Genomic DNA, 26,932 nt, shown 5'->3' on the forward strand with positions numbered 1-26,932 from the left:
ATATATTTTTTTTTTTTTAAACCAGTGTGTTGGGGTACTTTTCTGGAAGGAACCTTACAGGCTCTCCGGTTTTCTACATTCCATAAATCCTGCTTCGTTTTTTCCCAATGAACATAAGAGTCGCTTTGTCAACCTCCCTCGCCCCAGACTCCATTGAGGTTTTGAGTGTACCATTATAGTCACACTTTAAATGAAAAATTAATGTCTTTAAGAACTGATGGCTTTGTAATACCCAGTCATCCTGTCTAGGAACACGAGCTAGCTCTTCATTTATTCATGACTCGATGCTGCTCAGTTGAGTGTTACAGTCGCCACCTCCCCCTGCACTGCCCCCCACCGCCCCCCCCCCCCCCCCCGCCACCAGCACACAACACGTACACATTGCTTGTAAAAGCAACTCCTGGACATTTTAGCATTCTGGTTGCTATAAGTGGGACTTTTAAATTACCTTAAGAGAAATGTTAGTATCTCTGCTATGGATTTTGTAAGTCCCATAAATACTATGTATGTGTCTTATAAGTAGCCACCTTACTGAGTTCTCTTAGATTTTCCAGGTAGGCAGTTACCTCATCTGAGAAGAGTGGCTTGCTTTTCCTTCTACTTTGTATCCTCCTTTCTCTCTCTTCCTGAACTGGCTGCACTCTCAGACCAGTGTGATTAGTCCTGATTAAAAACATTATTTTTATTGACTTTAATGTGAATGTCCCTAGTGTTTTAATAAAGGATTAGTTGTTTAGAAGTTGTTTTTAATGTTTTTTTTTTTAATGTTAGAGAACTGACCCCCTTCTCCTAGTTTTCTATACATTTCCCTAAAAACACTGTTGATCCACAAAAATCTTGTCAATAACATGATTGGTTGTAGATCGTCCTCCAAATGGAGCGTGACTCTGGGCTTGTGGCACACGGTGCCCAGTAAGTGGACGGATGGCGCGTAAACACAGCCTCCCGGGGATCGCAGAACTGGCCCCTGCTGACAGTCACTGCAGACTCGAAATTCAGACCAGGTGTTATCAAAGGAAACTCTAGAGTCTACCGCAAATGAGAATTATAGTGGAATTTTGTACAACTAGACCCCGTGTTGGGATGGTTTAAAACCTAGTTCCCTTTTTTATGTGGCTCCATTGTGTTCAGATGCAGCCTCAGGCTCTCCCACTAACAGGGACATGTTGTCTTCCTGCTTCCCAGTGACGCCGGTGCCCCCTTTGCCCAGTGGAGCACAGAGCGTGTGTGTGCGTGGCTGGAGGACTTCGGCCTGGGTCAGTACGTGATCTTTGCCAGGCAGTGGGTGACTTCTGGCCACACTTTACTGTCAGCTACCCCTCAGGACATGGAAAAGGTAAGGGCTGAGTCCTGGGAAGGAGGTTCCCATTTCTCCTCAAACCAATGTCTGGGAAGGTGAGGCCCCCACTTCTCTATCCCCTGCCCTTACACACACACACACACGAGGGTGGGTGGAAGAGGCTGAGATTTCCTCTGTCACTGCAGGTTGATCCCCTGCACTGTGCAGGGGTCCCCAGGTGGACTTCCATGACGCCCTCTGAGGGTCAAACTGCCAGCTGGAATTTCATATCTGTCTTCATCTTTCAATTTCAGGAGTTAGGAATTAAGCAACCTCTGCACCGGAAGAAGCTGGTTTTAGCAGTGAAAGCCATCAACACCAAGCAGGAGGAGAAGTCCGCACTGCTCGACCACATCTGGGTGACACGTAAGGACAGGCAGTATATGTAATATGTTTCCAGTAGCTCCTAAGGGTAAAAAAGCATTTCCCTGGGAGTATGTGGCTCACAGACTGCAATCTACTTGGGAAAGGCACGTAGATTACTAAACCTTATGGGGAATACAGCTGCACTTCAAGATGATGATTTGTTGCTTTTTATTTATTTATTTGCATGTATGGTCTCCCATTCTTAGGAGCCCTAACACACCCATTTCTTCTGGTTTCTGTAGGTTGGCTTGATGATATTGGCTTACCCCAATATAAAGATCAATTTCATGAATCCAGAGTTGATGGGCGAATGCTACAATATCTGACTGTGGTGAGGATTTTCCCTTTCAGTGTTTCAGTTGTCCCTGCAAGCACTCAGCTCAGGTATCCCCACAGCAGTTATTTTAAACCTGATTCCACCTCCTCCCTCATATTCTTAGGGTCTTTAAATAGTATTGTTCATCACAGAAGAGGTCGGAAGTAGCAGAGTACGAACACCATGCTACGAAAAGCTGCTGTGTCCACATGCCCCTTCCTGAGATGTGGTAGACTTGTCTGTGTGTGGTCTGGGAAGGAAACTTAAGGATCTTAGTCACTTTGGAAACTCGGGTTTATTAACCAAAACATTTCTCTTCCAGAATGATCTCCTCTTCTTAAAAGTCACGAGCCAACTACATCATCTCAGCATCAAGTGTGCCATTCATGTGCTACATGTCAACAAGTTCAACCCCCACTGCCTACACCGGCGGCCAGCTGACGAGGTAAGGGCAGGACAGTACCTATCCCAGTAACCCTGAGTCAGGACACATGCACAATTCGGTGTGAGAAAACAAGAATGACCTCAGCGCAACATGGCTGCCTTTTGGACCAGGGCGCTTAGGATTCTTCCCTTTGCTAGTGCCACATGGTGCCCCAAACACCCGTTGCTTGCATTTTGTGTCCCACAACGGACATTAGACCTCCAAGCTCCCACCGCTCTTGGGGGGACACATGCTCAGGGCCAGAGGCAATAACAGCAAGTCTTTCAAAGCCATTGCAGTGATCAAAGATGATGAACAAGTGGAGCAAAGGAGAAGGAGGGGAAAGCAAAACAGACAGATGGGGTCAAAGTAGACGGAGGAGAAAAGGAACCAGACGTTTCAGAACAGATCCCCCTACTTGCAGATATGAAATTAACTGACCTCCAGTCCAGGTGCACAGGGGATCCCTGTGCAGGTTTTGCTAGAGCAGAAGTCACGTAGGTAAACACAGCAACCCTCATTCTGGAGAAATGCCTGATAATGTTCTATATTACCTCAGAGCGCTTGTTGGGCCCTGTCTGCTATATTCCTAGGATCTAGTATAACCCTGCTGTAAGATTAACTCTGCTTCCTGAGGGATTAGAAACTCCTACCCCTACCTTCCATTTCATTTTTGTCGAATACAAATATGTTTTGGATGCCTTCTGTGTGTCAGGCACGGTGCTGGACATTCTGAAGACCAAGATGCCACTTATGTATAAGCGTCTTAATGTGTGTTCCCCTAAAACATTTGGCCACGCCATGGAGATCTTTTGTCTGTAAAACACTTGGCTCGTAAATGATAGTCCTCTTTAAAGTTTTGTTGAATTACTGAATGAATGACTCCATGCCTTCATTTACTGGTCCCAGTGTTAACCAGATGATTAGGGAGTCTCAGGATTCTGTGCCATCAGATATTTCAGTGTAGAAGAGCTTGCAAGATTCTGTGAGAGCTCTACTACTTGGAAACTGGGAAGGCTCTCGGATGGCTGGGATGGCTGCCTGGGTCTCTGGGCATGAGGGCTGCCTTCTGGTCAGGCATCTGAGGCAGGCTTATTCACAGGGGCTGGCCCCCAGAGAAGACCACAGGTAGGACTTATTAGACCTAACTTTTTCACTCTCCTTCTCCCTCTCACAGAGTAACCTTTCTCCTTCAGAAGTTGTACAGTGGTCTAACCACAGGGTGATGGAGTGGTTGCGATCTGTGGACCTGGCGGAGTACGCGCCCAATCTTCGTGGGAGTGGTGTCCATGGAGGCCTCATTGTGAGTGGCTCTTTAGCCTGCTTTGGCATTCAGAATGCTATTCAGAAACTTATTTCTGGGCTATTCAGAAACTTATTTCTCAATGGCCAGACATAAATCCTAGTAAAAAAATAGTGGTAGTTCATCTGAAGCCCTTGCTAGCATCAATTGAAATCTCAAAATATTTGATAATTTGCAATTGGGAATTAACATACCTCATGGAAACAGCATGGTTTCTGGAAGAACTTCTGTAGCAATAGGCCCAGAGGATTCCCAGAACAAATGGGTTGCATGTCAGACTGTACCTAGAGTGATGCAGCGGCTGGGGAAGTGAGGGGCTGGCCACCAAAATGTAACTTCCTGCTTGCCACGATATGATCATGATGGTCACTCAGATCTGTCAAGTGGTAAAGCCAGTGGGGAAATGAAGGGATGGTTCAGATGTCAGAGTGGACCCTGGGAGACCATCTTATCCAAAGAGTCACAGCTCTCTGCTGGCCTGTGAAAATGAGGTTGTCAGTCAACAAATGTGGTAGCCAGGCCCTGTGCCAGGAAAAGAGAGGGGAGTGGGATACAGGACAAGTGGATAAGCTTCAGCCCTTGCTCTGGAGGCACCCCTGGGCCCACGAAGGCCTGTTTCTCACTGTCACCACCTGGAGCCATCTGTGGTCATCACTGCGTGGCTCTGTCTGTGCTTTCTTCTTAGATCCTGGAGCCCCGCTTCACTGGGGACACCCTGGCTATGCTTCTCAATATTCCACCGCAGAAGACGCTCCTCAGACGTCACCTAACCACCAAATTCAATGCCCTGATTGGTCCTGAGGCTGAACAGGAGAAGCGAGAGAAAATGGCCTCCCCGGCTTACACACCACTGACCACCACAGCCAAAGTCCGGGTGAGTTGCCAGACCCTCTCTGGGGTGGTCACAGGGGCCCGCCTTCTAGCACCCATGTTGTACTGAGTTTGGCCCAGTGCCTGGAGCCAGACCAGCGTGTGCCGCCTGGACGAGGAGGCTCTCTCGGGTCCTGCCCCGAGAGCTCGGTCTCCTTGTCCGTGTTTGTTAGGCCAGTTCCCTGCCATACCCGGGTCCAAGGAAGAGAGTACAATTTTCTTTGCACAGACACCATGTCCAGGAAGCATCTCTTCTCAGGCAGCTGGCACTTGTCCTCTACCCCAATGCCACCTTGACTCATCTTGCAAGTAGATGAGTTCATGATTCTGAGTTCCCTTCAGTCAGGCTCATCTGTGTGCCATGGGGTCTGAGAACTGTCCTGGGGCACCTGGATGGCTCCGTCAGTTAAGCATCTGACTTCGGCTCAGGTCATGATCTGACAGTTCATGGGTTTGAGCCCCATATCGGGCTCTCTGCTGTCAGCACAGAGCCTGCTTCAGATCCTCTGTCCCCTTCCCTCTCTTCCCCTCCCCGCCACCAAATAAATAAAAACATTAAAAAAGAAGAACAACAGCTGTCCTGCCAACACAGGGAGCGCTCCTGTTCACAACTGGCTGTGATTGCCTGTGCTGTGGAGGTGGCCAACACACAGCGGCCCAGGGGGCCGGAGATTATACAGGCACCAGCACCACTCACTGGGGTGTCTGAATCTCACAAAGCCCATTAGAAACTGCCTGAGCCGCACTGTCCTCAGACCGTGTCCTTCTTAGACTGCAGACCCACAGACAGAATCTCTGGAGGCCAGGCTGGCCCTGTCCCCAGCAGCATGGTGATGCCTAGGTTTAGCTACAAGTCACGCACAGACCTCCTTCCCCAAGGGAGCAGGACCAGAAGTGTGTCTGGGGGATACCAGCAGAAGTAGCGCTGGGTGAAGCTAGAGCAAGCAGGAAGGGCCACCTGGGGCTCTCCAGCATGGCCTCCCCAGGGCAGGGGGCGCTGCGAGCAGCTGATGCAGCAGCTGTGTGAGACGGGTCCTCCGCCTCAGCACCCTCTAGAAGCTCCTAGGCGCCTCCCCCCCCCCGGGGGGGAAGTAGAATGTCACTCATGGGACAGCAGAACCTGGGTTTCTCGCACACAGTCTTTTTTTTTTTTTTTTTTTTTTTTTTTATTTTTGGGACAGAGAGAGACAGAGCATGAACGGGGGAGGGGCAGAGAGAGAGGGAGACACAGAATCGGAAACAGGCTCCAGGCTCCGAGCCATCAGCCCAGAGCCCGACGCGGGGCTCAAACTCACGGACCGCGAGATCGTGACCTGGCTGAAGTCGGACGCTTAACCAACTGCGCCACCCAGGCGCCCCTCGCACACAGTCTTGAAGGAGCAAGATTCTCCTTCCTCGTTCGAGATTATTTATCTGTTGCCTGTCCCTAGCCGGGAGCTCTATTTTGTTGAGATTTTTTTCTAGAAGTAGTTTGCCTCATTCCTTTCCTCATGGGCCTGCTCTTAACCATATTGTGAGTCCTGTCTGCATACTGACTTGATAATCTTGCATTTGTTGTGTTTTAGCCAAGGAAACTGGGATTTTCACATTTTGGAAACATAAGAAAAAAGAAATTCGATGAATCGACAGACTACATTTGCCCAATGGAGCCCAGCGACAGTGCTGGTGACGGTCACAGGGTCTACAGTGGCTACCGGGGCCTTAGCCCCCTCGATGCCCCTGAACTGGATGGGCTGGACCAGGTGGGACAGATTAGCTGATGGCCTTGTTACCTGTCTTCTCTGTGCACCCAAGAACTTCACAGTAACACTGTGTGTGTCACCATATAACTGCATCTCACCCCCTGCACCTGTGCATGCCTCGCAGAGAACATTCCAGCTGTTGTGTACCCCAGGCCAGTGTCTTTGAACTCTGAGGGTGGCCAGGGTACGGAGTTGCACTTTTGCTAAGGGGCCAGGCTTTGGGGACTGTTGCCAGAGGTGGACTCGGGAGGAAAGACACAAAGATGCTTGTATATTTTTGTAATTCTTAATGGCCATGTTCAGCACCGGTGGAAACACACGAACTTGGACACTGGTCCAGAGGTCACGGATGATTCCCAGAGGCTTGGCTCTCTGGCCCTCCACTGTGCTTCCAGTTGAGGGGCGATCTCAAGTGCCTTAGGCCTGTGGCCACAGAGTCTTGGCTGAGATCCAAGGGACAGCAGCAGGGATTTCTGCCACAGTGATGGTGTAACTGTGTTGTGCCTTAATACAGAGGTGGTCGCTTCTTTCTGGTAATAAAAACAATATTTATGTAGAAAGCAAACAGGGCCGTGTAGCTCTAACCTCACTGGGGGATGAGAGCTGGGCACAGCTGGAGAGGGAGTGCTGTGTACGGCATGGCCTGAGAGCTGGTAGCACCGTGCCAGTCCTTGGCCAGGTGCACTCAGCCTTTGCCAAGTGTCATGGACAAGGGGGCTGGAGCAAGGAGGGACCCCGTATTCTTCAGAGGGGTCCGTGGCCTCTTCACTTCAGTCTCCACCCACCTCCCTCTATGAAGCCATGGAAAGCCTTGTGCTGACTGTAGGTCACATCTGTCATGCAGACCCCAAAGTTGGTTTCTGTTTCAGAGGCATGAGCCACCTGGGGGGAGTGGGGGGAGACAAGAAAGTGGCCTCGCTGATAATAGCCTCTTTTCTTTTGTGTGGTTTGTCAGCTTCTCTGTTATTGGCCTGGCTGGGCCCATAACCAGCGTGGGGGTTGGTCTGTCTGTTGGCAGAAATGGAACAGCCCTGTCCTCCTGATTTAGAGTCTGGCTAACTGATAATGGCTCTTCCAGATGGGCCTTGTCTGGACGGGGACTGAGGGAAAGACACATCTTGCCAGTCTGGATTCCTGCTCATGAGATTCCAGTTTGCCCTGGGGCAGGTTTTGGCCCTGCCGGGTCCCCTGGACCTCGTCTACAGAATAACAGTGGCATCGTAACTGTCTGGCGGCAGGGGCAGGGCTTGATGGCCCCACTGAGGGCACTCTGCTTCTGTCCCAGATGGAGACAATGCCAAGATTTGCTTCTGAAACTACCAGCGGCCCCAGGGATGGCCGATGACCACAGGCCATGACCTCCTGCCGCTGTCCCCCCGCCCCCCTCACTGAAGTCAACCAGTGAGAACTGGACAAACTCTCCAGCTGGCATGGCTGGTGCTTGATCCCAGTACCCAGGACACGAAATGACAGGTGCTCCTTAGGGCGGGTACCTGGACCTTGCTGTCATAGAGCCCCAGGGCAGGCTTGGGCCCTTTTTTCCTGTAGTCTTCTGGTGAGACAATCTCTGCATGTGCCTGTTTGCAAACCCCACATGGAATTAGATCACTAGATCTCTGTGCAGCCTCAGGCAAGGCCTGTATCCCTTTGTGGGCCTCAATTTTCCCACCTAGAAAATGAAGGGTTGTACTTAAATCCCTCAGAGGATGCTTCTAGATCTACGGTGTCTAACTAGGCTTAAAGAAGGAGCAGACCAGCATTACCTGAGGAGGAGGGGTCGAGGGAGGCCCCTGGTAGTAAGGAAGGTCTATGAGCAGCTCCCTGAAGGTGCCCACCTGTACCTGTCCAGGGTCCTATTGGCACCGGAAATTGTGGTTGTATTCGGCATCCCGAGACCTTCATCCCTGCCGCTCCCTGCTCCTGGAGCTAGCTGGAGCACTGAGCGTGTGTGGAAGGGAAGGGCTGCTTCTCACAGGCCATCTGTGCCCTCTTCCCGTGTGCCCCCAGTGCCGGTGCTGGCGTGGCCCAAAGGAGTGTGTGCGCATGGCTGTGTGGGAGACCAGAAGCCCTGCCCTTCCCAGGGACAGAAACAGCATGTGCTCTGCCCACCTGTCACTCCTCAGGCCTGGCCCCCTCCTCGCCCACTCCCCCAGGACAGGACTTGCATGCCATCTCTGTGAATCACAAGCTGAGTCCACGTGTGTTGACCAGGCTGCCGCCCATTTTACAGATGGCGCCTTCGGAAGGCACTGTGACGCAGATAGGGCTCCTCTCCCAAGACATTCACCGTCTCACGGTAGGATTCTGACCCCTCTCTCCACAGCAGGACAGGTGCCGGGGTGGCCCCGTGAGTTTGGTACAGTGGTGCACAAGGCCTGAGACCCCCACCCCACCCTGAACCTGTGTCATCAGTGCCTCTGCCAGGGATCCGCAGGATGGTGCTTGGCATGGTGGCCTGAGGTGGAGCCAGCTCTGTGGTAGAAAGCAGCCCAGAAGCTTCTCCATTGGCCTGCTGCTGGGCCTTGAGCTGGGCCTTGAGTTGCTAGGGGCACTGAGACAGGTCCTGGGCCCTGAGCTGAAACCAGCTGAAGTGTGCCGGGTCTCAGTTGTCTTCCCAGGCTCAGGGCTGGTGAGGAAACCACAGTGCTTGGCAGTTCTGGGTCACCTGCCTATCAGCCTGGTGCCCGGGCCTCATCTCAGACCTGCTGGACACTGTTCTGCCCTCTCTACCCTCGACATATGTATTTCCTGTCAGGCTTCTGACTTTGTGGATATCATGGGCATGTGAACATGTCCTGATGTGCCTCATGAGGACAAGCTGTATCACAGGGAGGCAGCATGGTGTTGGGGAGGAGCGAGCCACTTTGGAGTGAGGCCAATCTGGTTCAAGGCCCTGCTTTGCCTCCTACTAACTCTGGAACCTCAGGCAAGGCATTCTCTCTCCACACCCCAGCTTAGTTATCTGTAAAGCAGAGCTCATAATATCCTCCTTGCAAGGCTTGTAGGCAGGCTAGAGCTGGCAGTAAAAGACCATCCACAGCGAAGATTCACATTTTTGAGGCCCTGTACCTCCAACTGCCCATTAGTCCCTGGATGGTCCCATCACTGAGCCCACTGGTGTATCATCTGTCCATGTTGAGGCTCCTGTCACTGTCCTTCACTTATCTATCGAGGCACATTAAGAAGGCTGTATCCAAGGGCAAGACTGAAGTAGAGGGGGAGGCAGGGTGATCTCCCTGAATCCAAATGGGACCATTTTTATTTAACTTTTTTTTTTTTTTGGCTCATACACTGAAATGAATGCACCCAACCTTGCCCTCATTACCACTAGTAGGCCTTTGGTGGTCTTGAAATAGCAATTTTACCTCTAAGGTATGAGCAGTGCATATTCTTGATAGTGCTGTCTGTTCTGATTCAATATGTGGGGGTCCTGGATCTCATGAACTTAGAGGGTGCTAGTGTCAGATGGGACCACACCAATGTGTCCCACTGCTTCCCATGTAGCTGCCACAGGGCAGCCCTGACCAAAACCCTGTTCAACTACCCCTTGGGCCCGTGTCCTTTCAGACTATGCTGAGCCAGGACCAGCTGCTGAACGACTCTCGCCTGGCGGCTCCCAACCCTGAGGACTGGAGATGACTTTCTTCATGGCCAAGAGGCCAGAGAGGCACGTGTGGGGGCCCCAAGTCTCTGCTTCAAGGGGGGCTGGCACAGCCACCCGCAGAGTCCAGACGGGCTGGCAGGACATCTTGGAACGTGGGTGCTGACAGGAGCGAGCAGAGTGGTGAACAGATGTCAGGGGGTGGGCCCAGGGGGCCCCGTGTTTTCAACTGTACTGTGCTCTTCACCACAGCTTTTATACCTTTTGTACTTTTATACGTGGACTGCACCCCACTTCTGTGGGGAGGGCAGTGAGACATCAGCACAGACTCGATTCAATGGCTCACGCTCTTCCCTGAGACAGTTGGGAGGTTCTTAACACCAAAGGGAAAGGGCAATGAGTTCATAAAAGCTCTGCTGTTAAGAAAATCCTGAAACAATGTTCTGGCTGTACTGGAGTGGCTGGAATGAAAGGGGGCCCCTCCTGGGCTGCTTCCACACACAGGGAGTACTTCATCCACAGGAACCTGGCTAGGGCGTTGGTGTTCAGAGTGACTGCAGGGAAGGAGCCTCTCTTCCCACTGCCCCAACTGCCCTCATCCTACCCTCCTCTGCAACAGAGGTTGTCAGTGCTGGGCCTCCTCCAGAGCAGAGACCGCTCTAACACGTGCAGGCACTCAAGCTCACCCTAGCTGACAGGCAGCACAGGCTCCAAAGTGCGGTTGTCTGATCAAATGGCTCCCCCCAGTGGACAGTGCTTGCTTACCCCAAACCAACGGTTCCACCGCCACTCGCCATCTTCCCAGAGCAGCCTGTTCCCCTGGGGTGTCTCCTACCTCACCCCACATGCCCCAGCCATACTGTCCCTCCCAAACGGTCTCCCCACTTGGTAGAGCCCCGTCCTCTTCCTCCCTGTGGTGGCTTGGGCCTCCTCTCTCCTCTGATTTCCAACGCTGGTCTCCTCCTTGGTCCATTACCCTCTCAATTGGTCCCTCCAAAGGTTCTCTACCTTACCCCAGAGTGGCCTTCCCAAAGCACTGTTTTGATCCTGTTACCTTTATGCTCAGAACGCCTCAGTTCCAGAAGCCAGAGTAGAGTTCAAAAGCCTTTGCTAGCACCCAAGGCCATTCAGAAGCCACTCTGTAGCCTGTGTCTCTGCGTTTCCCCCACTGTGGGACCTACTTTTCCCCCGTGGTCCCCTTCACAAGACCCAGCATGACACCACTTCTTTCAGGAAGCCTTCACTGATGTGTTGGTTAGAGGTCCCTGTGTCCCACTGTGTAGTCTGCCCTTGAGCCCGAGCCCTTCCTGGCTCACCCTGAAGTACTGTGTCTTCCTTTCCATAGCCTCTCAGCACAAACTCACCAAGCAACCTGCTATGCGTGGGCTCCTGTACAGACCGGAATAAGAGCCAATGCTGGTCCTTAGACTGCTTAGGGGCTCCATGCTGCCAAGTTCCCCATCCACCCACCCCTTCATATGTGCGGGTTAAGCATGTTCCATGCCAGGCTAAGAAGGGCTACAGATACAGACAGGCATGAATGTCAAGGTCCTTGTCTGAGGGTGCTGATGGTCTAGTGGGGGGTGCACATCTGTTTCAAACAGGCATGCGCTGAAAGTTACAGAGGCTCCAGTAGAAGTCTCTACAGCCTGAAAGAACAAGGTGTCCTTTTTAATGGAGAGCTGGGGGAGGGGACTGAAAATGTCTTGGATTTCAGAGATGAATCAGGTTCCCCAAGGGTGCCAGAGGGGAAAGGCATTCCAGGCAGATGGATGTGGAACATGCCAGCACATCCCAGGAAGTGCCCAAAGTTGCTAAAACCAGAGAACAGTTTCTCAACCTCTGTGCTGCTGTCACTTAGGGCTGAATAATTTGTTGTGATGAGGGCTGGTTTGTGTGTTGTAGGAGGTTTCACGGCATCCTCTATCCCTGTCTGGCAACAGCATGCCGCCTCTGATTGTGACAACCGAAAATGTCTCCAGACTTTGCCAAATGTTCTGGGGCGGGGGGGCAAAACTGCCCCCTAGCTGAGAACCACTGGGCCACAGAATGGGGTAAAAGTGGGAGGCCCAGGGAAGGAAAAATCTGGTGAAGTCAGCTGGGGTCAGATCAGGAAAGGCCCTGTGAGCCAGGTCCCTGTGATTTATCTTGGAGACACAGGTGGCCAGGTGGGGACTAGTAAAAGCAGGGGACAAGCATGGGAAGATGTGTGTTAGAGAAAAATATCTTCAAGTAGGCTCTTCCTCACCCTATAGCGCCTGGCAGAGTATCTTTCCCCAAGTAGGGGATTCGCTGAGGGGGTGCTGAACACACAAATGAGTGAAGGCTCACCGCCCCCAGCCCTGCCACCGTGGCACCCCTACTGGCCCTCAGGGGATCATCCCCGTAGGCAGGGCATAGCTGCACTTCAGTGAGATCTCTAGAGCCGTTTTCCCTTGTCCTGTACCCCCCACACACACACATGGTGACACCAGGTTGCAGCAACACTACCATCCAGTTTCTGTAGAAAGGGAATGTCTTGGATTAAACACAGCCTGATCTGAAGCCCACCCCTGCCACCTCCTGTTGGAATGACCTAGGGGCAATAACTTCATCTTGGAGCCTCAGTTTTCTCCTCTGTAACTTGGAGAATAACTCCCCCCATAGAATCTCTGGCTTGTTATGAGAATGAGGAGAAGCAAAGTGCAGAAAGGTTCTACCCACTCACAGTAACAGAGAAGCATATCAGCCTGGCCAGGAACAGCAGAGGCCATCGTGGTCAGTTGTATGATTTGGGTTTAGCAACGTGAAGGGTTTAAGGAATAGCTCCTGGAGCCTACTCTTGTTTGCAAATTCAGAAGCTGCTATATTAACCACCCTGGGCACCACACTGGGATGCTAGGAAAACCACAGCCCTGGCCTGTGTTTGTTGCACAAAGCCCAGGAGTCCAGCATTCCTGGAGCCTGCCTACCCTGTGGATTTACTACTACCCTAATACATTTGAACATCATTCCCACTTCAAGGGTCTGCCACAAAGGAAGGAAGGATGCACGTGGAGGGTCCCTAGGCCCTCCAGTAGGTCTGGCCTTAAACACAGAACACTCTGAAGAGGGGTGTTCAGGAGACAGATTGGAAGCTGACGTGACCCCACTTGGATTCTTCTGGAATTCTGCCCCTGCACTTTTGCCAGTCCTGACCTCCTTGGGACAGAGAACAGTTCACATGTAGGGCTGGCCAAGGCCTTCTAACCTTCTAAAACTGCCTAGCAGGTGTCCCACAAGCCCCATCTCATGAGCTGTCTGCTTTGGACTGAAGCTTATTTCACTAAACTATGGGAAAAGCTACGAATTGAGCCTCCCAAGCAAGGCGGTCTCAGAAACCAGTTTATCTCCAACCCTGTGAATGCTGCTTCGTAGGCCCACACCCAGAAAAGGAGCGATGTGCCCAAGGGTGCATTACAGGCGCTTGTGAACACACGCCACTTTAATGTGCTGAGGCAGAGCTCACTCTGAAACAGAGGAAAGGGACCAGGCAGATTTGCTAAGAGCAAGGGAAGTATTAGTAAGTGAAAATCATGTCCTTGGTATAACCCAGTTTCTCCAGATTAGGGTGAGCGGCTGTCTGGATCAGGGGCAGGGGTCCACACACCAGGATGAACGTGGACTGCCCGGGAGGAGGGAGGTGCTCCTTGATCATGTTGGCGGTGATGTAGCCTGAGCTGTACTTCCAGCCTGAGATGAAGCAGAAGTAGAAGAAAGCTGTGGGGGTGCCAGGTGGAGTCCCTGACCCCAGGCCTCCTGCCTGGCCTCCCTAGAGAAGGAACCCAGGCTGCTCTCCAAGACTTAGAAGCCTGCATTGCTGTTCTCTGCAGAGAAGCCGCAAAGTCAAGGACGTGGTAGACTCAGGCAGCCTTCAGAAGTGTCTACCCCCAGATCCCAGGCTCACTGCTGGGACTCTGAGGCCCCCAGCAGGTGTCCAATGCTGCCGGCACTGTCGGGGATGAAGAGCACAATAGTGGGGTGTGGTCTGAGTCAAGGCAGCGTTCTGGGGCCCTGCAGACTGAGGTTTATGGCTCAGTTGGGGGCGCCCTCTGCTGGGCAGTGAGCTATATGACAAGGCAGGTGCAGTTCAGCGCAGCAGGAGAGTGACAGCCACGGATGGTAGGCTGTGCCTGGTGGTAGCCACGTGCTGGCTAGGGTCTCGGCAGCTGGCTGGGGCTTAGCACGTGATGACTGCTATCCAGGAGAGGCCGGGTGGTAAGGGAGAAGGGGTCACTGGCCATATTAGATGCCACGTGTGTGCTATCTCTGTGGGATGCTGTATCAAGTGTAGCATGGAGTGGGTGTTCAGACTGACCCAGTGACTCAGTGTCCCTCTGAGTCCCTCCTGAGGTTCAGCGCGTGTATGGACTGCTGCTGAGATATCACACACATGCCCTTGAGTGCTCTCACAAACAGGTCATCCCAAATCCTCTCTCCCTCAAATCCCTCCATTTCCCATGCAGAGACAGAGCTGAAGGTCTCAGCCCTCGAGCACAGATCCAAAAACCAAACCCAGGGACCAGTTCCTGAGGTGGGTCAAGGGTTGGAGCTAACCCACAGTGGGGACAATGGGGATCGTACCAACAGGAGGCCTGTCCAGGGTGTACCACAGGCTGAACTGTTCCGGGTGAGTTCTGGCAACTTCTTCAAGCTCTTTTCTCACCAAGATATCCTCCTCTGTCTAGAAAAGAAGGAACGTGAGCAAAGTCCCTCCAGGGACATCCTGCTTGTCCCCCACACTGGGCACAGGGGTCAGCACACGTCTGCCCAAGCTGCCACTGCTCTAGTTGGATGCTGTCACCACGGCTCCTGGGGCAAATGAAGGTTCTGCGGCACTTCCTCACTACCAACCCTCACTTGTGGGTGGAGGAGGTAGGCTGTGCGGCAGAGGCGGTGACTGTCCTCAGCTGGAAGGACACGGCTGAGCACAGGTGCACAGGCTGGGTGGCCTCGTTCTGACGGCCCAGCCCCCCGCCCCCATCCACACTGAGCACCAGGCTATCCTGCCGGGCTGGACCAAGCTTAGTGTGGGCCCAGGACCTCTCGTAGGGAGTGCAAGGGGCGAAGGCCGTAATACGGAAAGAAGATCGCACCTAACACCACAGCACTGGAGAGCTACGGGACAGGAAAGCAAAGGCTGGAGCTTCATTTGGGGAAAGGGAGCCAAAGCCACGAGAAACCTATGCCAGGCCCAGAGGTACCACACAGAGGACCTGGACCTCAAGACTCTTCACAGTTCCTGCACCAGCAATCCTACTCCTGGGATTCTGTTTAAGAAAATAATCTAAAAGGCATCAAGCCTAGGCTATATTGTTCATCACTATATACTTTACAACTGGGAAAACTGAAACAATCTGAAGGCAGAAGATGTAGTAAATTATGGTGCAACTTGGTACAGACTGATGAAAACATGTACAAAGAGTTTTGACGAGAAGAAAGTGCCTGTATGGTAATGCTGGGTGAAAAAACAAAACTGTGTTATAGATGTAATTGCAAATATATGGCATGTATAGAAAAAAAAAAGTCAAATATTTATTTTTGTATTTTCTGAAATTTCTACTGAGGGCATCTATGACTTTATACTCAGAAGAAAGGAAGGAAAGCTTAGTACATAAAGTGGCTGGGGGAACAGTTAAAAACAAAAACAAAAAAACAACCGAAAAACCAGGCCCTCCCCCAAGGCCGCAGGCACCCCAGCAGCGAGAGAGCTCAGTGTTGGGGAGGTATGAAGGCAGAGGCCCCACTCAGCAAACATTCCATCCCACCCCTGCAAGCTCAGGGCTGATTCGGCAGAGCTGACCTGGTTGGCAAAGATGAGGGACATCCTGGTCCTGTCATCGGGGTTCTTGGTGATGTGGCGAATGAGCTGCAGCATGGGCGTAATCCCTGGAATAGTAGCAGGTGGGACACAGCTAGCCGCTCTCTCTCCCTCTCTGCTGCCCACAGTCCCTGGTCTGCAGCCCCTTAACAGTCTTCCTTAGCCGCAATCCTACTTTTCTCATGTCTGCCCCCAAAACTCAAAGTGGAAAACCACCCCTCCTTTTGGTTTCCCCTTCCAATGCAACAATAAATCGAAAGGCCCTTTCTTGTTTTCCTGTGGCAAGATGGAAGGAGACTGGCTCGGAACTGAAAGTGGGCTGCACACCCAGCTCCCTCACTTGCTGTCTGACCGTGGTCAGTCACGTGCCTGGCTGCGTGTCCCCATTTGTAAAAGAGAACGACAAGTAAATGTGTTCATTTTACGAGTGCCCGTTGTGGTACCTGGCACATTGTAGGTGTTCCCACATTCCATTCTTTCAGGCATTCATTTTCAAGGGATGGGGAGCATCAGGCTTGACCTGGATCCAGGAGCCCTTGGGGGACCATGTGTGGGCCTACTCAGCTCGGTCCCCAGACCTTTCTATGGTCCCCAGCATGACTTCCTGGGGCAGCCACCATGTTGAGTAAGGGGAGCAGGGCACACGAGGTTGGTTTCCAGGCCTATCATCAACCTTGCACTTCCATCTAAAACAACTAGGAAAGGGTCTCCCATGCCACCCCTTCTAGCATCAAATGAGTCCAAAGTTAAAAAGGTCTGGGGACCCACCCTGTGGCTGAAGCCCCAGAAGCCTCTTACCTGTGCCCCCAGCAATCATTCCCAGGTGACTGACCACCTTTTCTTCAGGCTCACTTGTTTTGTATGGTTTGATTGAAAACTTCCCTGGAAACACAGAGGATACTTCTGACTTCTGCAGCTCTTGCCTGAGAGCTTACAAAAGATCCCAGATGCTCCTTGGGACCCCCAGGAGGAAAGTCCACCTGAGGAAGTGGCCACACCATTCTAAACCAGAGAAGCAAGTCGGCGTGGCCCATTCCACCAGTCCCGGTGCCCTGGTGCACAAAGTAGAAACAGAGGCTGGGCTTCTTTGAGGACTCACTAGACCTTTTCTTCTGAGGAAGGAGAGGGACACAGTGAAATTAAATGGAGCCTCGCAGAGCACTGAGCCACAGCAGTGAAAGAGTGAGTCGGTGGTGAACATGTGAGTAAGTGAGCAAGTGTGGATGGCATCCATCTATCCATTCTTCAGCATTAGCGGGCACCTCTTATGTATCAGGCATTGTGCCGGACAGACAGTGATGAGGAAAAACCCCAGCACTCCCCTACCATAACAAAGCTTACAATCTCATAAAGTGTGTGTGTTAAATGAATGTATGAAGACTTTAAGGACAAGTGCACATGACCCAAACATGAGACGTTTTCTAGAACAACCACAGGAATCTTCCTCCCAGCAGGAAGTCCAGCATAAACCCCCTAGTACCTGGCTCATGATAGAACAGGCGACCGGTGGGCCCTCGAAAAAGGACGGTGTCCCCAATTTTCATGTTCTCCAAGTACTGAGTCATCTTCCCCCCTTCTGGATAATTGGGGTGTACATTTTTGAAGTAGATCTGAAAAAATAAAGCAGCCTGTTTTTCACACACGCAGATCTGAGGTCACAATTGCATACAACTGAAAATTCCATTTGCCACTGGAAACCTTGCAGAGAAAATCCTCTGTGCTCACAGTTGCTCTAAGCACCCCCTGAAGACTTGGCCAAATCAACAGCTTCACTGTTAAATGACAGTGCTGGAAAGCCCTTCCCAGGACACGAGTCCCCTCTCCACCCTACCACCTTTAATAGGCTTGTGAGGGTGAGGCAGGTGGACCCAGTAGGCACCATTTACCTTTATAATCAAGTCCACAAAGCCTTGGTCATCATCACTGGACACAGGCGTGTAAGCCCTGACCACCAGAACACCATCAATTCTGGCCAAGAGATGGATATAGTTACCTGCAGAAAAAGCATCCAGTGTTAAATGTGAGCACAGCCAACCTAAACAGGACCCAGGATTCCCATAAAGGACTTGGCTTCAGGGAAGTGGGTGCATGTGGCAGGGTGCATGGGAGCACGGCCAAGCAGAGGAGGAGTCCAGATCCAGGAGGCCTGGGTCCTAGGCCTGCCCTTGTCACTCTGCATGCTACCCTGGGCAAGTCACTTCACCTCTCTGGGTGAGTGGGGACGATATGCCTGCCCTGCCCCCATCCCAGGGGAGCTGTGAGCTTCATGTGAATGCACGCTCACTCATCAAAATATTCTGTGGAACAGGAAGACCTCATTAAAGTTGGAGGCTGAGTATTAAAAGTAATAGGAGTGTTTCCCTTTTAAATATTTTTTGATATTTATTTATTTGAGAGGGGGGGGGGGGAGGAAGGGCCAGAGAGAGAGAGGGAGACACAGAATCCGAAGCAGGCTCTAGGCTCTGAGCTGTTGGCACAGAATCCGATGCAGGGCTCAAACTCACGAACCAAGAGATCATGACCTGAGCTGAAGTTGGACGCTTAACCGACTGAGCCACCCAGGCATCCCAGGAGTGTTTCCCTTTTAAAGCAAAATATGTTGCCTTCACAAAGTCATTTCTTCTTAGACTGAGTGGATCAGTGGGGTCTGTGAATGAATCACGACCCCCTCATCTGTCTCTTGCTGCTTGAGCCACCCTAGACTCACAGGCATGCTGGGCCCTGGGATTTGGATACTGCAGACCAGGAGTTCTAGAAAGAGTGTTGTGTCTTTCTGGCCAATGGCTCTGCTCGAGGGGCAGCAGTAAAGTTTTGAGCCATGGAATTCTGCCCCTCCTGGGTAGAACCGAATGGACCAGGTATAGCCAGAGACCTACATATGGTGACTACAACCCAGTGTCACATAGTGGGTATGGCGACTCAGATGGTTGCTGGATCTAAAGTGGGAGCTTCAGTGACTAAGACAAGCAGTGGTGAGGGCAGGAGCTGCCATCAAGAGATGCTAAGAGACAGAGGCAAAATGAAGCTTTGTGCCATCCAAGGGAGTAGAAACTATGCACAGGAAAGATGGAGCAGAGGTGCAGACAGAAGCGGAAACCTGGGGAGACACAGAAAGGAGGAAGAGAAGGAGGAGAGGAGGAAGCCTTGAAAGTCCTCAGGGTCTGTGAGGAGGCCCTGAAGCCTGAGGTGCAAACACTCGGGGTTAAAAAAGGACAAGCACTATACTGGAAATCAAATGAAGAGAAGAGAAAGGAAGGGAAGAAAGAAAAGACAGGCTCAATGACTCTGGCTGTGGCCTGGCTGGGCATCAGGGATGTGCAGAAATATATGCCTGAGGCAGTTTCCTTCTGAGAACAAATCTGAACCTGGAGACCTCAGATAGGCTCTTTCAGATGCAGCCAACCTGGGCCTGGCCTGGCAGTGTCCGTCCCCGGGGAAAACGGGGCTGCCTAGCTGGCCCCATTTCTAAGCTGCTGCATTTCCTCTGACCTGGAAAGCATCAGTGATCACCGAGTCCTCATAGCAGACTCTCCCAGAAGCCTCTAAACTACCTGTCACACTAACTTTGCACCGCCTACACCAGGGCAGAGGAGAGGGTGGGTCATGGCAGATTCTAAGAAATTTCTATTCCTCGAAGTTTTTCATTCTTTTAGCCTTCTTGCCAACAGGACTCACCCCACAGACTAGGCAGAGGGCTGGAAGGCAGGCGGACACTGAGCTCTTGTGGATGGGGACAGAGAGAGGAAGCAGTGAGGAGGCTCAGGAGCCAGGCTGGCTGCCTGGTCACCTGAGGAGAGGTCAAGGTTTTGTCCCACACACACAGGACAAGTAGGTCGTGGATTAGGATCTCCACCAGGCTGGCAAGCAGCACTAGCAATTTGTACAAAGCCTTGAATCCCCAGGCTGTGGACCTAGCAGAGGATTTCTACCTCACCAACATGAAATTGGGTGTCTGGTGGTGGTACAGACCAGAAAGGGGGTAACTCGGAACTCTAAAACCTCTAGGGCTGGTATTCACAATGGGCCCCTCCTTGTGTGAATCTGAGGTCCCTGCTGAAAAGCCACACTATGTGGGGAAGACACACTTGACTCCCTCCTGCCTCTCCACACATTCTGGGCCTTTCTCCTGACTTCAGGGGAACATCAGTTCCTTCTACCCCTCACATATACACAGCACTTGGCACTTTCTGAATTTTCTCATCCATCAGTCACTTTACCTTCACAACAACACAAGCGGCGGACAGGCCTGGGAAACCCCATTTCATAGACTGAGGCTCAGAGAGGTTGAAGGACTTGACTCAGGTTGCCCAGCAAGGAGCCTGTGATGAGATCCCAGACCTTCTGATCCTAGATTCACTTCTTTTCAATGCTGAGATATCACTTCGGTGTCAGCCCAAATCAGTGAGAAAAGAAATGGACTGTCCCCAAGCCCATCTCCCTATCTCTCTTGAGCTCACGTGTCAGGAAAGATAACAAGAAGACCGCTACACCCCAGCTGAGTTTCTTAGAGGAGCAGAATGCCTGCAAGGCCCAGTCCTGGCGATGATACTAAACCCCACTCACCTACAGGAAGCCCCAAGACATGGTCCGGTGAGGGCAGTCCAAAGCGGAACCTCCAGGTGTTGTGGCTGATTTGCTATAAAATAGAAAACAGAGGCAGACTGTCAGCTTTCTAGAAGCCTTTCTGGGCAACTAAGATGCCTGGGAAAGGAGCTCTATTTGGGACTACCCCGGAACACATAGATGTACACACACACACACACACACACACACACACACACACGCAGTGGGAGCAAACTGGAGGCCCTGAAACTCCTGTCCCGTTGCCCTGCCTTCCCAGCCAGCACATCCCCCACCACTCTCGTGCTCTTCTCTTTCACAGGCTGACAGTGGAAAGGGTGGGCTGACTCCATTACCTCTTTCTCAATCAAAGGCAGTGGGTACTTGGTTTCAGAGTCCTGTAGGGTGATACATCTCTTCCTTGAGTTCATGTTCCTCAGGGCCAACAGAAGCACTGTGACTCCAAGGACAGTGATGACAAGGAGCAGGGTTGGGTCCTAGCAGACAGTGTGAACAGGGCACCTCAGGTCCCGCCGGCCCCGGGGAAAGGACTGTGCTCAGGCACAGCAGTACCCTCCCACACCAAAGGCACAGAAGAAACCAGACAGAGGGAAAGGTAATAAAACAATGCAGGCTGAGCCTACAGTGGACCCGGAGGGTAGGGAGGGGTCAGCTGCACATCAGACCACGCCAAGCAGATGGCCAGGGAGTGCTAATGTCACCAGGCCAGCCCTTCCTGCCCATCTGCCTCCATCCTGGTTACATTCGAGGGTGCAAGTCCTGGGAGTCCCCTCCTTGAGGTGATGACACTGCTTCTAACCCACAATCTGGAACATGATCCCAGTCCCCAACGGCAGAACTAGACGGGGATAAGCGCTGACTCCTCCAGGAGGTGGCTGCGGCTAGGCAGGGATGGGGTTCACTTCCCCGCTACTCCCCTATCCAGGCGGGGTTGGGGTGGGGTGACTACCTTCGATCTGGCGGGGGGGGGGGGGGGGGGGCTTACCTTAGCGCCTCGGGACACGCCAGCACCCTCCAAGGCAGGTGAAGGAGGCCTGGACTCTCACCTGCAGCCACTCCGCCGGGCTCCTGCCCCCGCCCCCGCCCCCGCCCCCGCCGCCAGCACTGCCAACCTGGCCATCACCCAGCCAGCCGTCGCGGGACCGGGGAAGGGCCGCGGGCTCCCTCTCCCGCCTGACGCCCCGCTCCCCACCGTGCCACGCCTGCCCCGGCGCCGCTTGGGCCCGCCCCGCTCCCCGCCCCGCGTGGCGCCGACCGGCCCACGCCCTCGGCCGCCAGGCCCGCCCGGGGCCCCGTTGGACTCCCACGGCCTCGCCCCGCCGCCGCGCCCTGGGCACCCACCCGGAACGAGACGCTGAACAGGTCGTCGAAGTGGGGCTGGTTGCGAGGCCGCGGCGAGTCGGGCGCCCGCAGCTCCGCCTGGTGGACGCGGAGGCCTCGAAGCCGCGGCCGGCGACGCGCGCCCGGCCACTCCCGCTTACCCCCACACCGCGCGCCCCACCGTGGAGCACCCCGCGCGCCCCCCGTGGAACCCCCCGCGTACCCCACCTCTCACCGTCCCCCGCGCGACCCCGCCGTGGAGCCCCTCGCGTAGCCCCCCACGCACCCCTCCCCACTAACCACCCCCCCGCGCGCCTCCCCGTGACCCCCCCCGCGCGTCCCCGTGGAAACCCCCAGCGTACCCTCCTACACCCCCTACCGCTCCCCGTCCCCCGCGCGAACCCCCGGGGAGCCTCTCGCTTACCCCCGCACCCCTCCCCGCTACCCCGCCCGCGCGCCCCCCTAGGGCCCCCCTCCCCTGCACCCCCCACCGCTCACCCACCCCCCCCCACCCCCTTGGCGCCCTAAGAGTTCCCTGTCGCGTGACTCTCTCTCTGCCCCGCCCTGCCCCTAGGGGCCGCACGCGACTAGGGGCTGCCACTGCTGCGGGGTCCCCGTTCCCAGGGCCATCCCTTGTTTATTCGTGACCCCCTCTCCATCCTGCCCTTCTTCCTGCACCCTCTGAGCAGCGCAGACGGAGAACCTCCTCTCTGCACCTTGTGGAAACTTTGCCAAGGCTGGAGGAAAGGAGGGGCGTCTGAGTGGTAAGAAGGGGATGCTGATAAAGGAAAGGGGAATTCAGGCCAATTCAAAGAGCACAGGAATATATCCGTTTGACGCGCGTAAAGAGCTCCTACTCTGAGCCTGGTCTAGTGCTGGGTGTTTCCCCGAGGCGGAGATGTAATGGAGTTAAGACATTCGTTGCAACGTTCATTCATTCATTCATTCTCCATTGGGAAAGAGACAGATAACAGGTACCCAACACCAGACCAATAGGAGACAGGATGGCAGGCATAGATTATGGGGGTTCTCCGCGGCACATTTCAGAACATTGGTAATCCTTCTCCCCCAATCAGTTCTCCCGTTGCCGGTAGCAAAGGTAAATCCCTGCCTCCTGGACCTGAAGGGAGACAGGGAAACTGAGAAAGTAGATTCCCACTCCAACCCCAGCCCCCAAACACGCACTGGCACAGGCACGTACATGGTGGATGCTTCTAACATCTGCAGGTACTGAGATATCATCGCAGGATATCTTATTATTGACAACCTACTAGATGAAAATGATAACTTGTGAACCAAATATCATAGCTGAGGAGGTTGAACATTCTTCATATTTTTTTCCCCATGGCAGTTCTTTTTCTGGAAAATAAAAATGCCTACTCATGACCTTGGCCCATTTTTCTCTTGAGTTGTTCTTTTCTTACTAATTTTTAGGAGTTTTTTATATAGATTTTAGAGACCACTGTCTCTGCCAGTTATATCAGTTACAGATATTTTCTCCTGTTGTACAACTTTCTTCTCTCTTGTTTCCTTTCTTTTGTCTTCTTTTCTTTATTTCTTTTCTTTTTCTCCTGCCTCCCTCCTCTCTTTCTTCTCTCTCCGTCTTTTGATGAATAGAAATTTGTAATTGCAGTGTAGTCCAATGTATCAATCTTTTGCCTTTATGGCTAGTGCTTTGCATGACCTGTCTATTCCTACCCAAGATCCTAAAGATGGTCTCTATTTTCTCTGACACACGTAAAGTGTTTCCTTTCACATTTCAGTCTCTCAACCACCTGGAAATGATTTCTGTATGTGATGTGAAGCAGGGATCCAATTTAATTTTTTCCATATGGGTTATGTGTTGTCTCAGTAATATTTGTTGAATTGCCCATACCTGGTCACTAACCCGCAACGCCACCCCTGTCATATATCAGCTTTCCCTTTGATCTCATTGCCCAGCCCCTCTGCCAATACCATACTGCTCTAATTACAATAGTTTATTACAACTGTTTATATCTTTCACTTATACTGTCATTGGGTCTCAGTTCAAATATCAGTTCTTTAGAGATGCCTGATCCAACACCCCAATTTAAGTAGATGTACACATTACATGCTATTCATGGCTTTTACTTCAGCTCGTAATATACATCCTGACTATTTAATTGTAAATGGCTGACTCTCACATTCGTCTAGAAGTTCCATTATGGCAAAGACCTTGTTTCTCCAGGGCTAAGCACAGTGACTGTCACATGGATGAATATACATAGCAAATGAATGAATGAATTCCTCTCTGCCCTGTAACATTTAACACCCTGCCTGGCACATGGTAGTGAGCCCCATAATGCTTAAGAGAACAGTCCTTCCCGTCAGTGCCCCTTTTTTGCTTACTTTGTCTCCGTAAGACATGTCCTCAGATGACATTCTACATATCTTACCTACTCGCTTACTCTTTCTCTTCCTCTACTACCATGTAAGCTCCATGAGGACAGGACTTGTTCTGTTTTAATTCCTGCTGTTTCCCAGGCCTCAGAACAGTGCCTGGCACTTGGTGGATGCCCAGTAAATATGTATTGGATGAATGAATGAATGAATGAATGAATGAATAAACTTAATTTTCTCCATCTGATTCAATCAACTATTTTTGGGGAGGGCTCTGGAATCATTTTTCCTGTGGCTCTCTTAGTAGTTGCCTCTACCCTCCGTTCTCCCTTCTCATTTTCCCTCCATGTTACCAGAGAGGCAGCCCCCTTTGTTAATCTTGGAGCAGAATAAAGGCAGGCGTTTGTCCGGGCTTCCAGTAACTCTTAGAAGGCAATGCCTCCCCTCTCTCCTCAGCACCCCTGTGCACTCTAGATGCACCCTTTGCATGTTCACGTTCTGCCTGGTTTGGCTCCTGTTTTACTACTCTCCCGAAACACACCATGAGCACACGTCTCACTCTCTAAATCCACAGTGTGGTCCTAAGGCCTGACAACGAGTATGGGTTCACAAAATGCTGAAAAAAAGAAAGAGTGAACGTCTGTCACTGTTTTGGCCTGTATGAGGCTCTGCCTCCACAAAACACCTTCTCCGGTGAGGGGACCAGCCACCTCCACTGCCGAGATTCCCCTGGGGAGGACTGATGCTGTGGCCAAATCAGAGCTTGAGGAGCCTATGCTCTCTAAACAATTTCCAGGCTGTTGTGGGCTTTTTGATTGCTTTTTGACCTTGAAAATGATTTAGTTCCATTTTATTCCTGAACGGATGGCCACTTCTGAGGTCCTAGCTGTTAAGCCTAAATTGTGGTAGGTTGAACAATGAACTTCTCCAAATAGACTCACATCCTAAATCGTAGAACCTGTGAACACTGCCTTATGTGGCAAAAGCAGCCTTGTTACTATGATTAACTTCAAGATCTTGAGATGGGGACACTGTCCTGGATTGTCCAGTGGGCCTGACATGATCACAGTATTCCTTATACGACAGAAGCAGGAAGAAATAGAGAAGGTAGTGTGATGCCAGAAGCAGCAGCTGGAGTGACCAGTTTTGAAGATGGAAGGAGGGTCCACAGACCAAGGAATGCAGACAGGCACTGGAATCGGAAAAACGCAAGAGAAAGGATTTCCCCCGAGAGCCTTTGGAAGCGACCAGCCCTGCTGATACCTGACTTTAACCCACTGAAACTGATTTTATACTTCTGGCTTCTAGAACTGTAAGAGAATACATTTGTGCTGTTCAAAGATAGCAAAGTTGTGGCAATTCGTTGTAGCAACAATGGGAAACTAATATACTAAATGAACCATTGTTTTGTCTCATAGGGCTTGTTTGTTTATACTTGGCTTTATTCCAGAAATATATTTCCTGTGATTTGGATCAGAAAAGCCAGGAAGTGCTCCTCCCCTCTGGTGCTGATGCTCTTGTTGCTCTAACCCTGGGACTCTTTTCTCCCGTGAACCACCTCCCTCAGCAGCCTCCTGCTGCTACTCATGTCTTCAGCTTGTTTTTTCTGCCAGACCATATGAGCGGCCCACCCACTCCATCCCTCCCTCCTCACCCTGGCTCTGGCCTGTCCTTTGTGCATTGTGCAAAAATGTCATCCTGAACAAAGGGTCTCAGCAATCAAACCTAGTTGACTAGGGTGAGCTTTATGAGAGAACACTGATGGAGCACCTCACCCATTCCAAGCACCCAATGCCATGACCAGTGTAAAACATTGCTTGAATTGGAGCTTCCTTGGTGTTCCTGTTTCAGGATTTCAAACTAAAGTGTCGTGATACCACCTGATCAGAATTCCCCACCCTGCAGAATCAGAATTCTGCACCCTGCAGGTGGGCAGAGAACGATAGCAGCACCTTGCTTTCTGGACCATCTTCAGCCTTGACTTGTAGAACCGAAGAAATGTGGCATGGAAAACCTTGCATTTACCTGGTGATCTGGGGCTGACGTGGGCCTGACGGAGTAAGATGGTAGAAAGGTAAGAGTGTCCAGACACTGGGAATGAGCAGAATTTGCCAGACACAGTGTGTTTGGGAAGAGGCAAAAAATAGCTTGCAGAGTGCTATGCCCACTGTCCCGCCCACCCCCAGAGGAGTCCCGCCTGAGCAGCTACATCTGCAGAGCTACCCCAGCAATGCCAGTCAAGTCCCCCTCCAGTGTTTACAGCAATTGCTTCAACTCTTCCCCAACAGCATCTGTTCTGGCCGGGGCTGGGCTAGAGTGTCCAGACGGTAGCAATTTGTGAGTTCACAGCTTGGACTGTGGGAGCAACAGGGAGTAAATGGGGCAGTAGATGCAGTTTCCAGGGCAGATGGGTGGGGCTGGGAGCCTCAGATCTATAATTGGAGAAGGGCTGGCCTTTAGGAAGGGCGGGGGAGGGAAAACGTCCAAAAAAGAGAAATGAAGGGAAGCATGCCCTTCTCCTCCTTGAACACAACCAGGACTTTGTTGGCTTACTAACTTCCAGAGACACACAGGGTCTACTACTTCGTGCAGACACTGGGTGGGCCTCAGTACCACCCAGGGCATTGTTTATAAATGCACGATTGAGGATGGTAGGGAACACTGGAGTCTGATCACATTGTTTAGGGTGCAGTATTCTGTGGATGGCTGTACCATGTGGCTATGGTTAGGAAAACTATGGTCTGAGCCATTGTATTATAGTCTATCCTAAAGATAGAGTTAACATGATATATGTATGCATGCAGCCTGAAAGAAGGGAAATCAGAGAGCGGGACATCACCACTTATTTGGGCCAAAGGACTTGGTCACTG

General features: G+C 51.9%; 3 protein-coding genes across 19 annotated transcripts in view; 2 read left to right on the forward strand and 1 right to left on the reverse strand.

Annotated features, from left to right (window-relative positions):
* The window catches only part of PPFIBP2 (PPFIA binding protein 2), a 145,705-nt gene extending 135,309 nt beyond the window's left edge, over positions 1 to 10,396 (forward strand). For 12 of the 15 annotated variants that reach the window (XM_058688108.1, XM_058688111.1, XM_058688113.1 and 9 more), the window contains 9 exons: positions 1,186 to 1,336; positions 1,594 to 1,705; positions 1,948 to 2,036; positions 2,344 to 2,466; positions 3,623 to 3,748; positions 4,434 to 4,622; positions 6,184 to 6,360; positions 8,591 to 8,656; positions 9,928 to 10,396. In XM_058688108.1, the coding sequence (XP_058544091.1) occupies positions 1,186 to 1,336; positions 1,594 to 1,705; positions 1,948 to 2,036; positions 2,344 to 2,466; positions 3,623 to 3,748; positions 4,434 to 4,622; positions 6,184 to 6,360; positions 8,591 to 8,656; positions 9,928 to 9,999 (1,105 nt within the window). In that variant the 3' untranslated portion in view covers positions 10,000 to 10,396. Of the gene's footprint in view, positions 1 to 1,185; positions 1,337 to 1,593; positions 1,706 to 1,947; positions 2,037 to 2,343; positions 2,467 to 3,622; positions 3,749 to 4,433; positions 4,623 to 6,183; positions 6,926 to 8,590; positions 8,657 to 9,927 lie in introns of those variants that run through there. The other 3 variants (XM_058688115.1, XM_058688107.1, XM_058688106.1) reach the window with 2 other exon arrangements.
* Positions 10,397 to 13,392: 2,996 nt separating this feature from the next.
* On the reverse strand, positions 13,393 to 21,858 carry LOC131487421 (NADH-cytochrome b5 reductase 2). 2 transcript variants are annotated; one of them, XM_058688124.1, is made up of 9 exons: positions 21,723 to 21,858; positions 20,717 to 20,857; positions 20,364 to 20,436; positions 17,687 to 17,793; positions 17,281 to 17,410; positions 16,599 to 16,682; positions 15,783 to 15,868; positions 14,564 to 14,663; positions 13,393 to 13,672 (listed from the first exon to the last, which is right to left on the reverse strand). In XM_058688124.1, the coding sequence occupies exons 2-9, from the start codon at positions 20,789 to 20,791 to the stop codon at positions 13,500 to 13,502; spliced, it is 828 nt and encodes a 275-aa protein (XP_058544107.1). In that variant the 5' UTR covers positions 20,792 to 20,857; positions 21,723 to 21,858; the 3' UTR covers positions 13,393 to 13,499. The 2 variants fall into 2 exon arrangements, with proteins under 2 accessions (XP_058544107.1, XP_058544108.1); XM_058688125.1 differs by lacking the exon at positions 21,723 to 21,858 and adding an exon at positions 21,367 to 21,494.
* A 270-nt stretch (positions 21,859 to 22,128) lies between these two features.
* The window catches only part of LOC131487423 (olfactory receptor 5P4), a 51,376-nt gene continuing 46,572 nt past the window's right edge, over positions 22,129 to 26,932 (forward strand). The window contains exons 1-2 of one of the 2 annotated variants that reach the window (XM_058688127.1): positions 22,129 to 22,465; positions 25,914 to 26,136. The gene's annotated coding sequence lies outside the window, so the exon portion shown is untranslated. Of the gene's footprint in view, positions 26,137 to 26,932 lie in introns of both variants that reach the window. The other variant, XM_058688126.1, reaches the window with a different exon arrangement.

This window comes from Neofelis nebulosa, chromosome 10 (assembly GCF_028018385.1).
Source record: "Neofelis nebulosa isolate mNeoNeb1 chromosome 10, mNeoNeb1.pri, whole genome shotgun sequence".
Classification (NCBI taxonomy): Eukaryota; Metazoa; Chordata; class Mammalia; order Carnivora; family Felidae; genus Neofelis; species Neofelis nebulosa.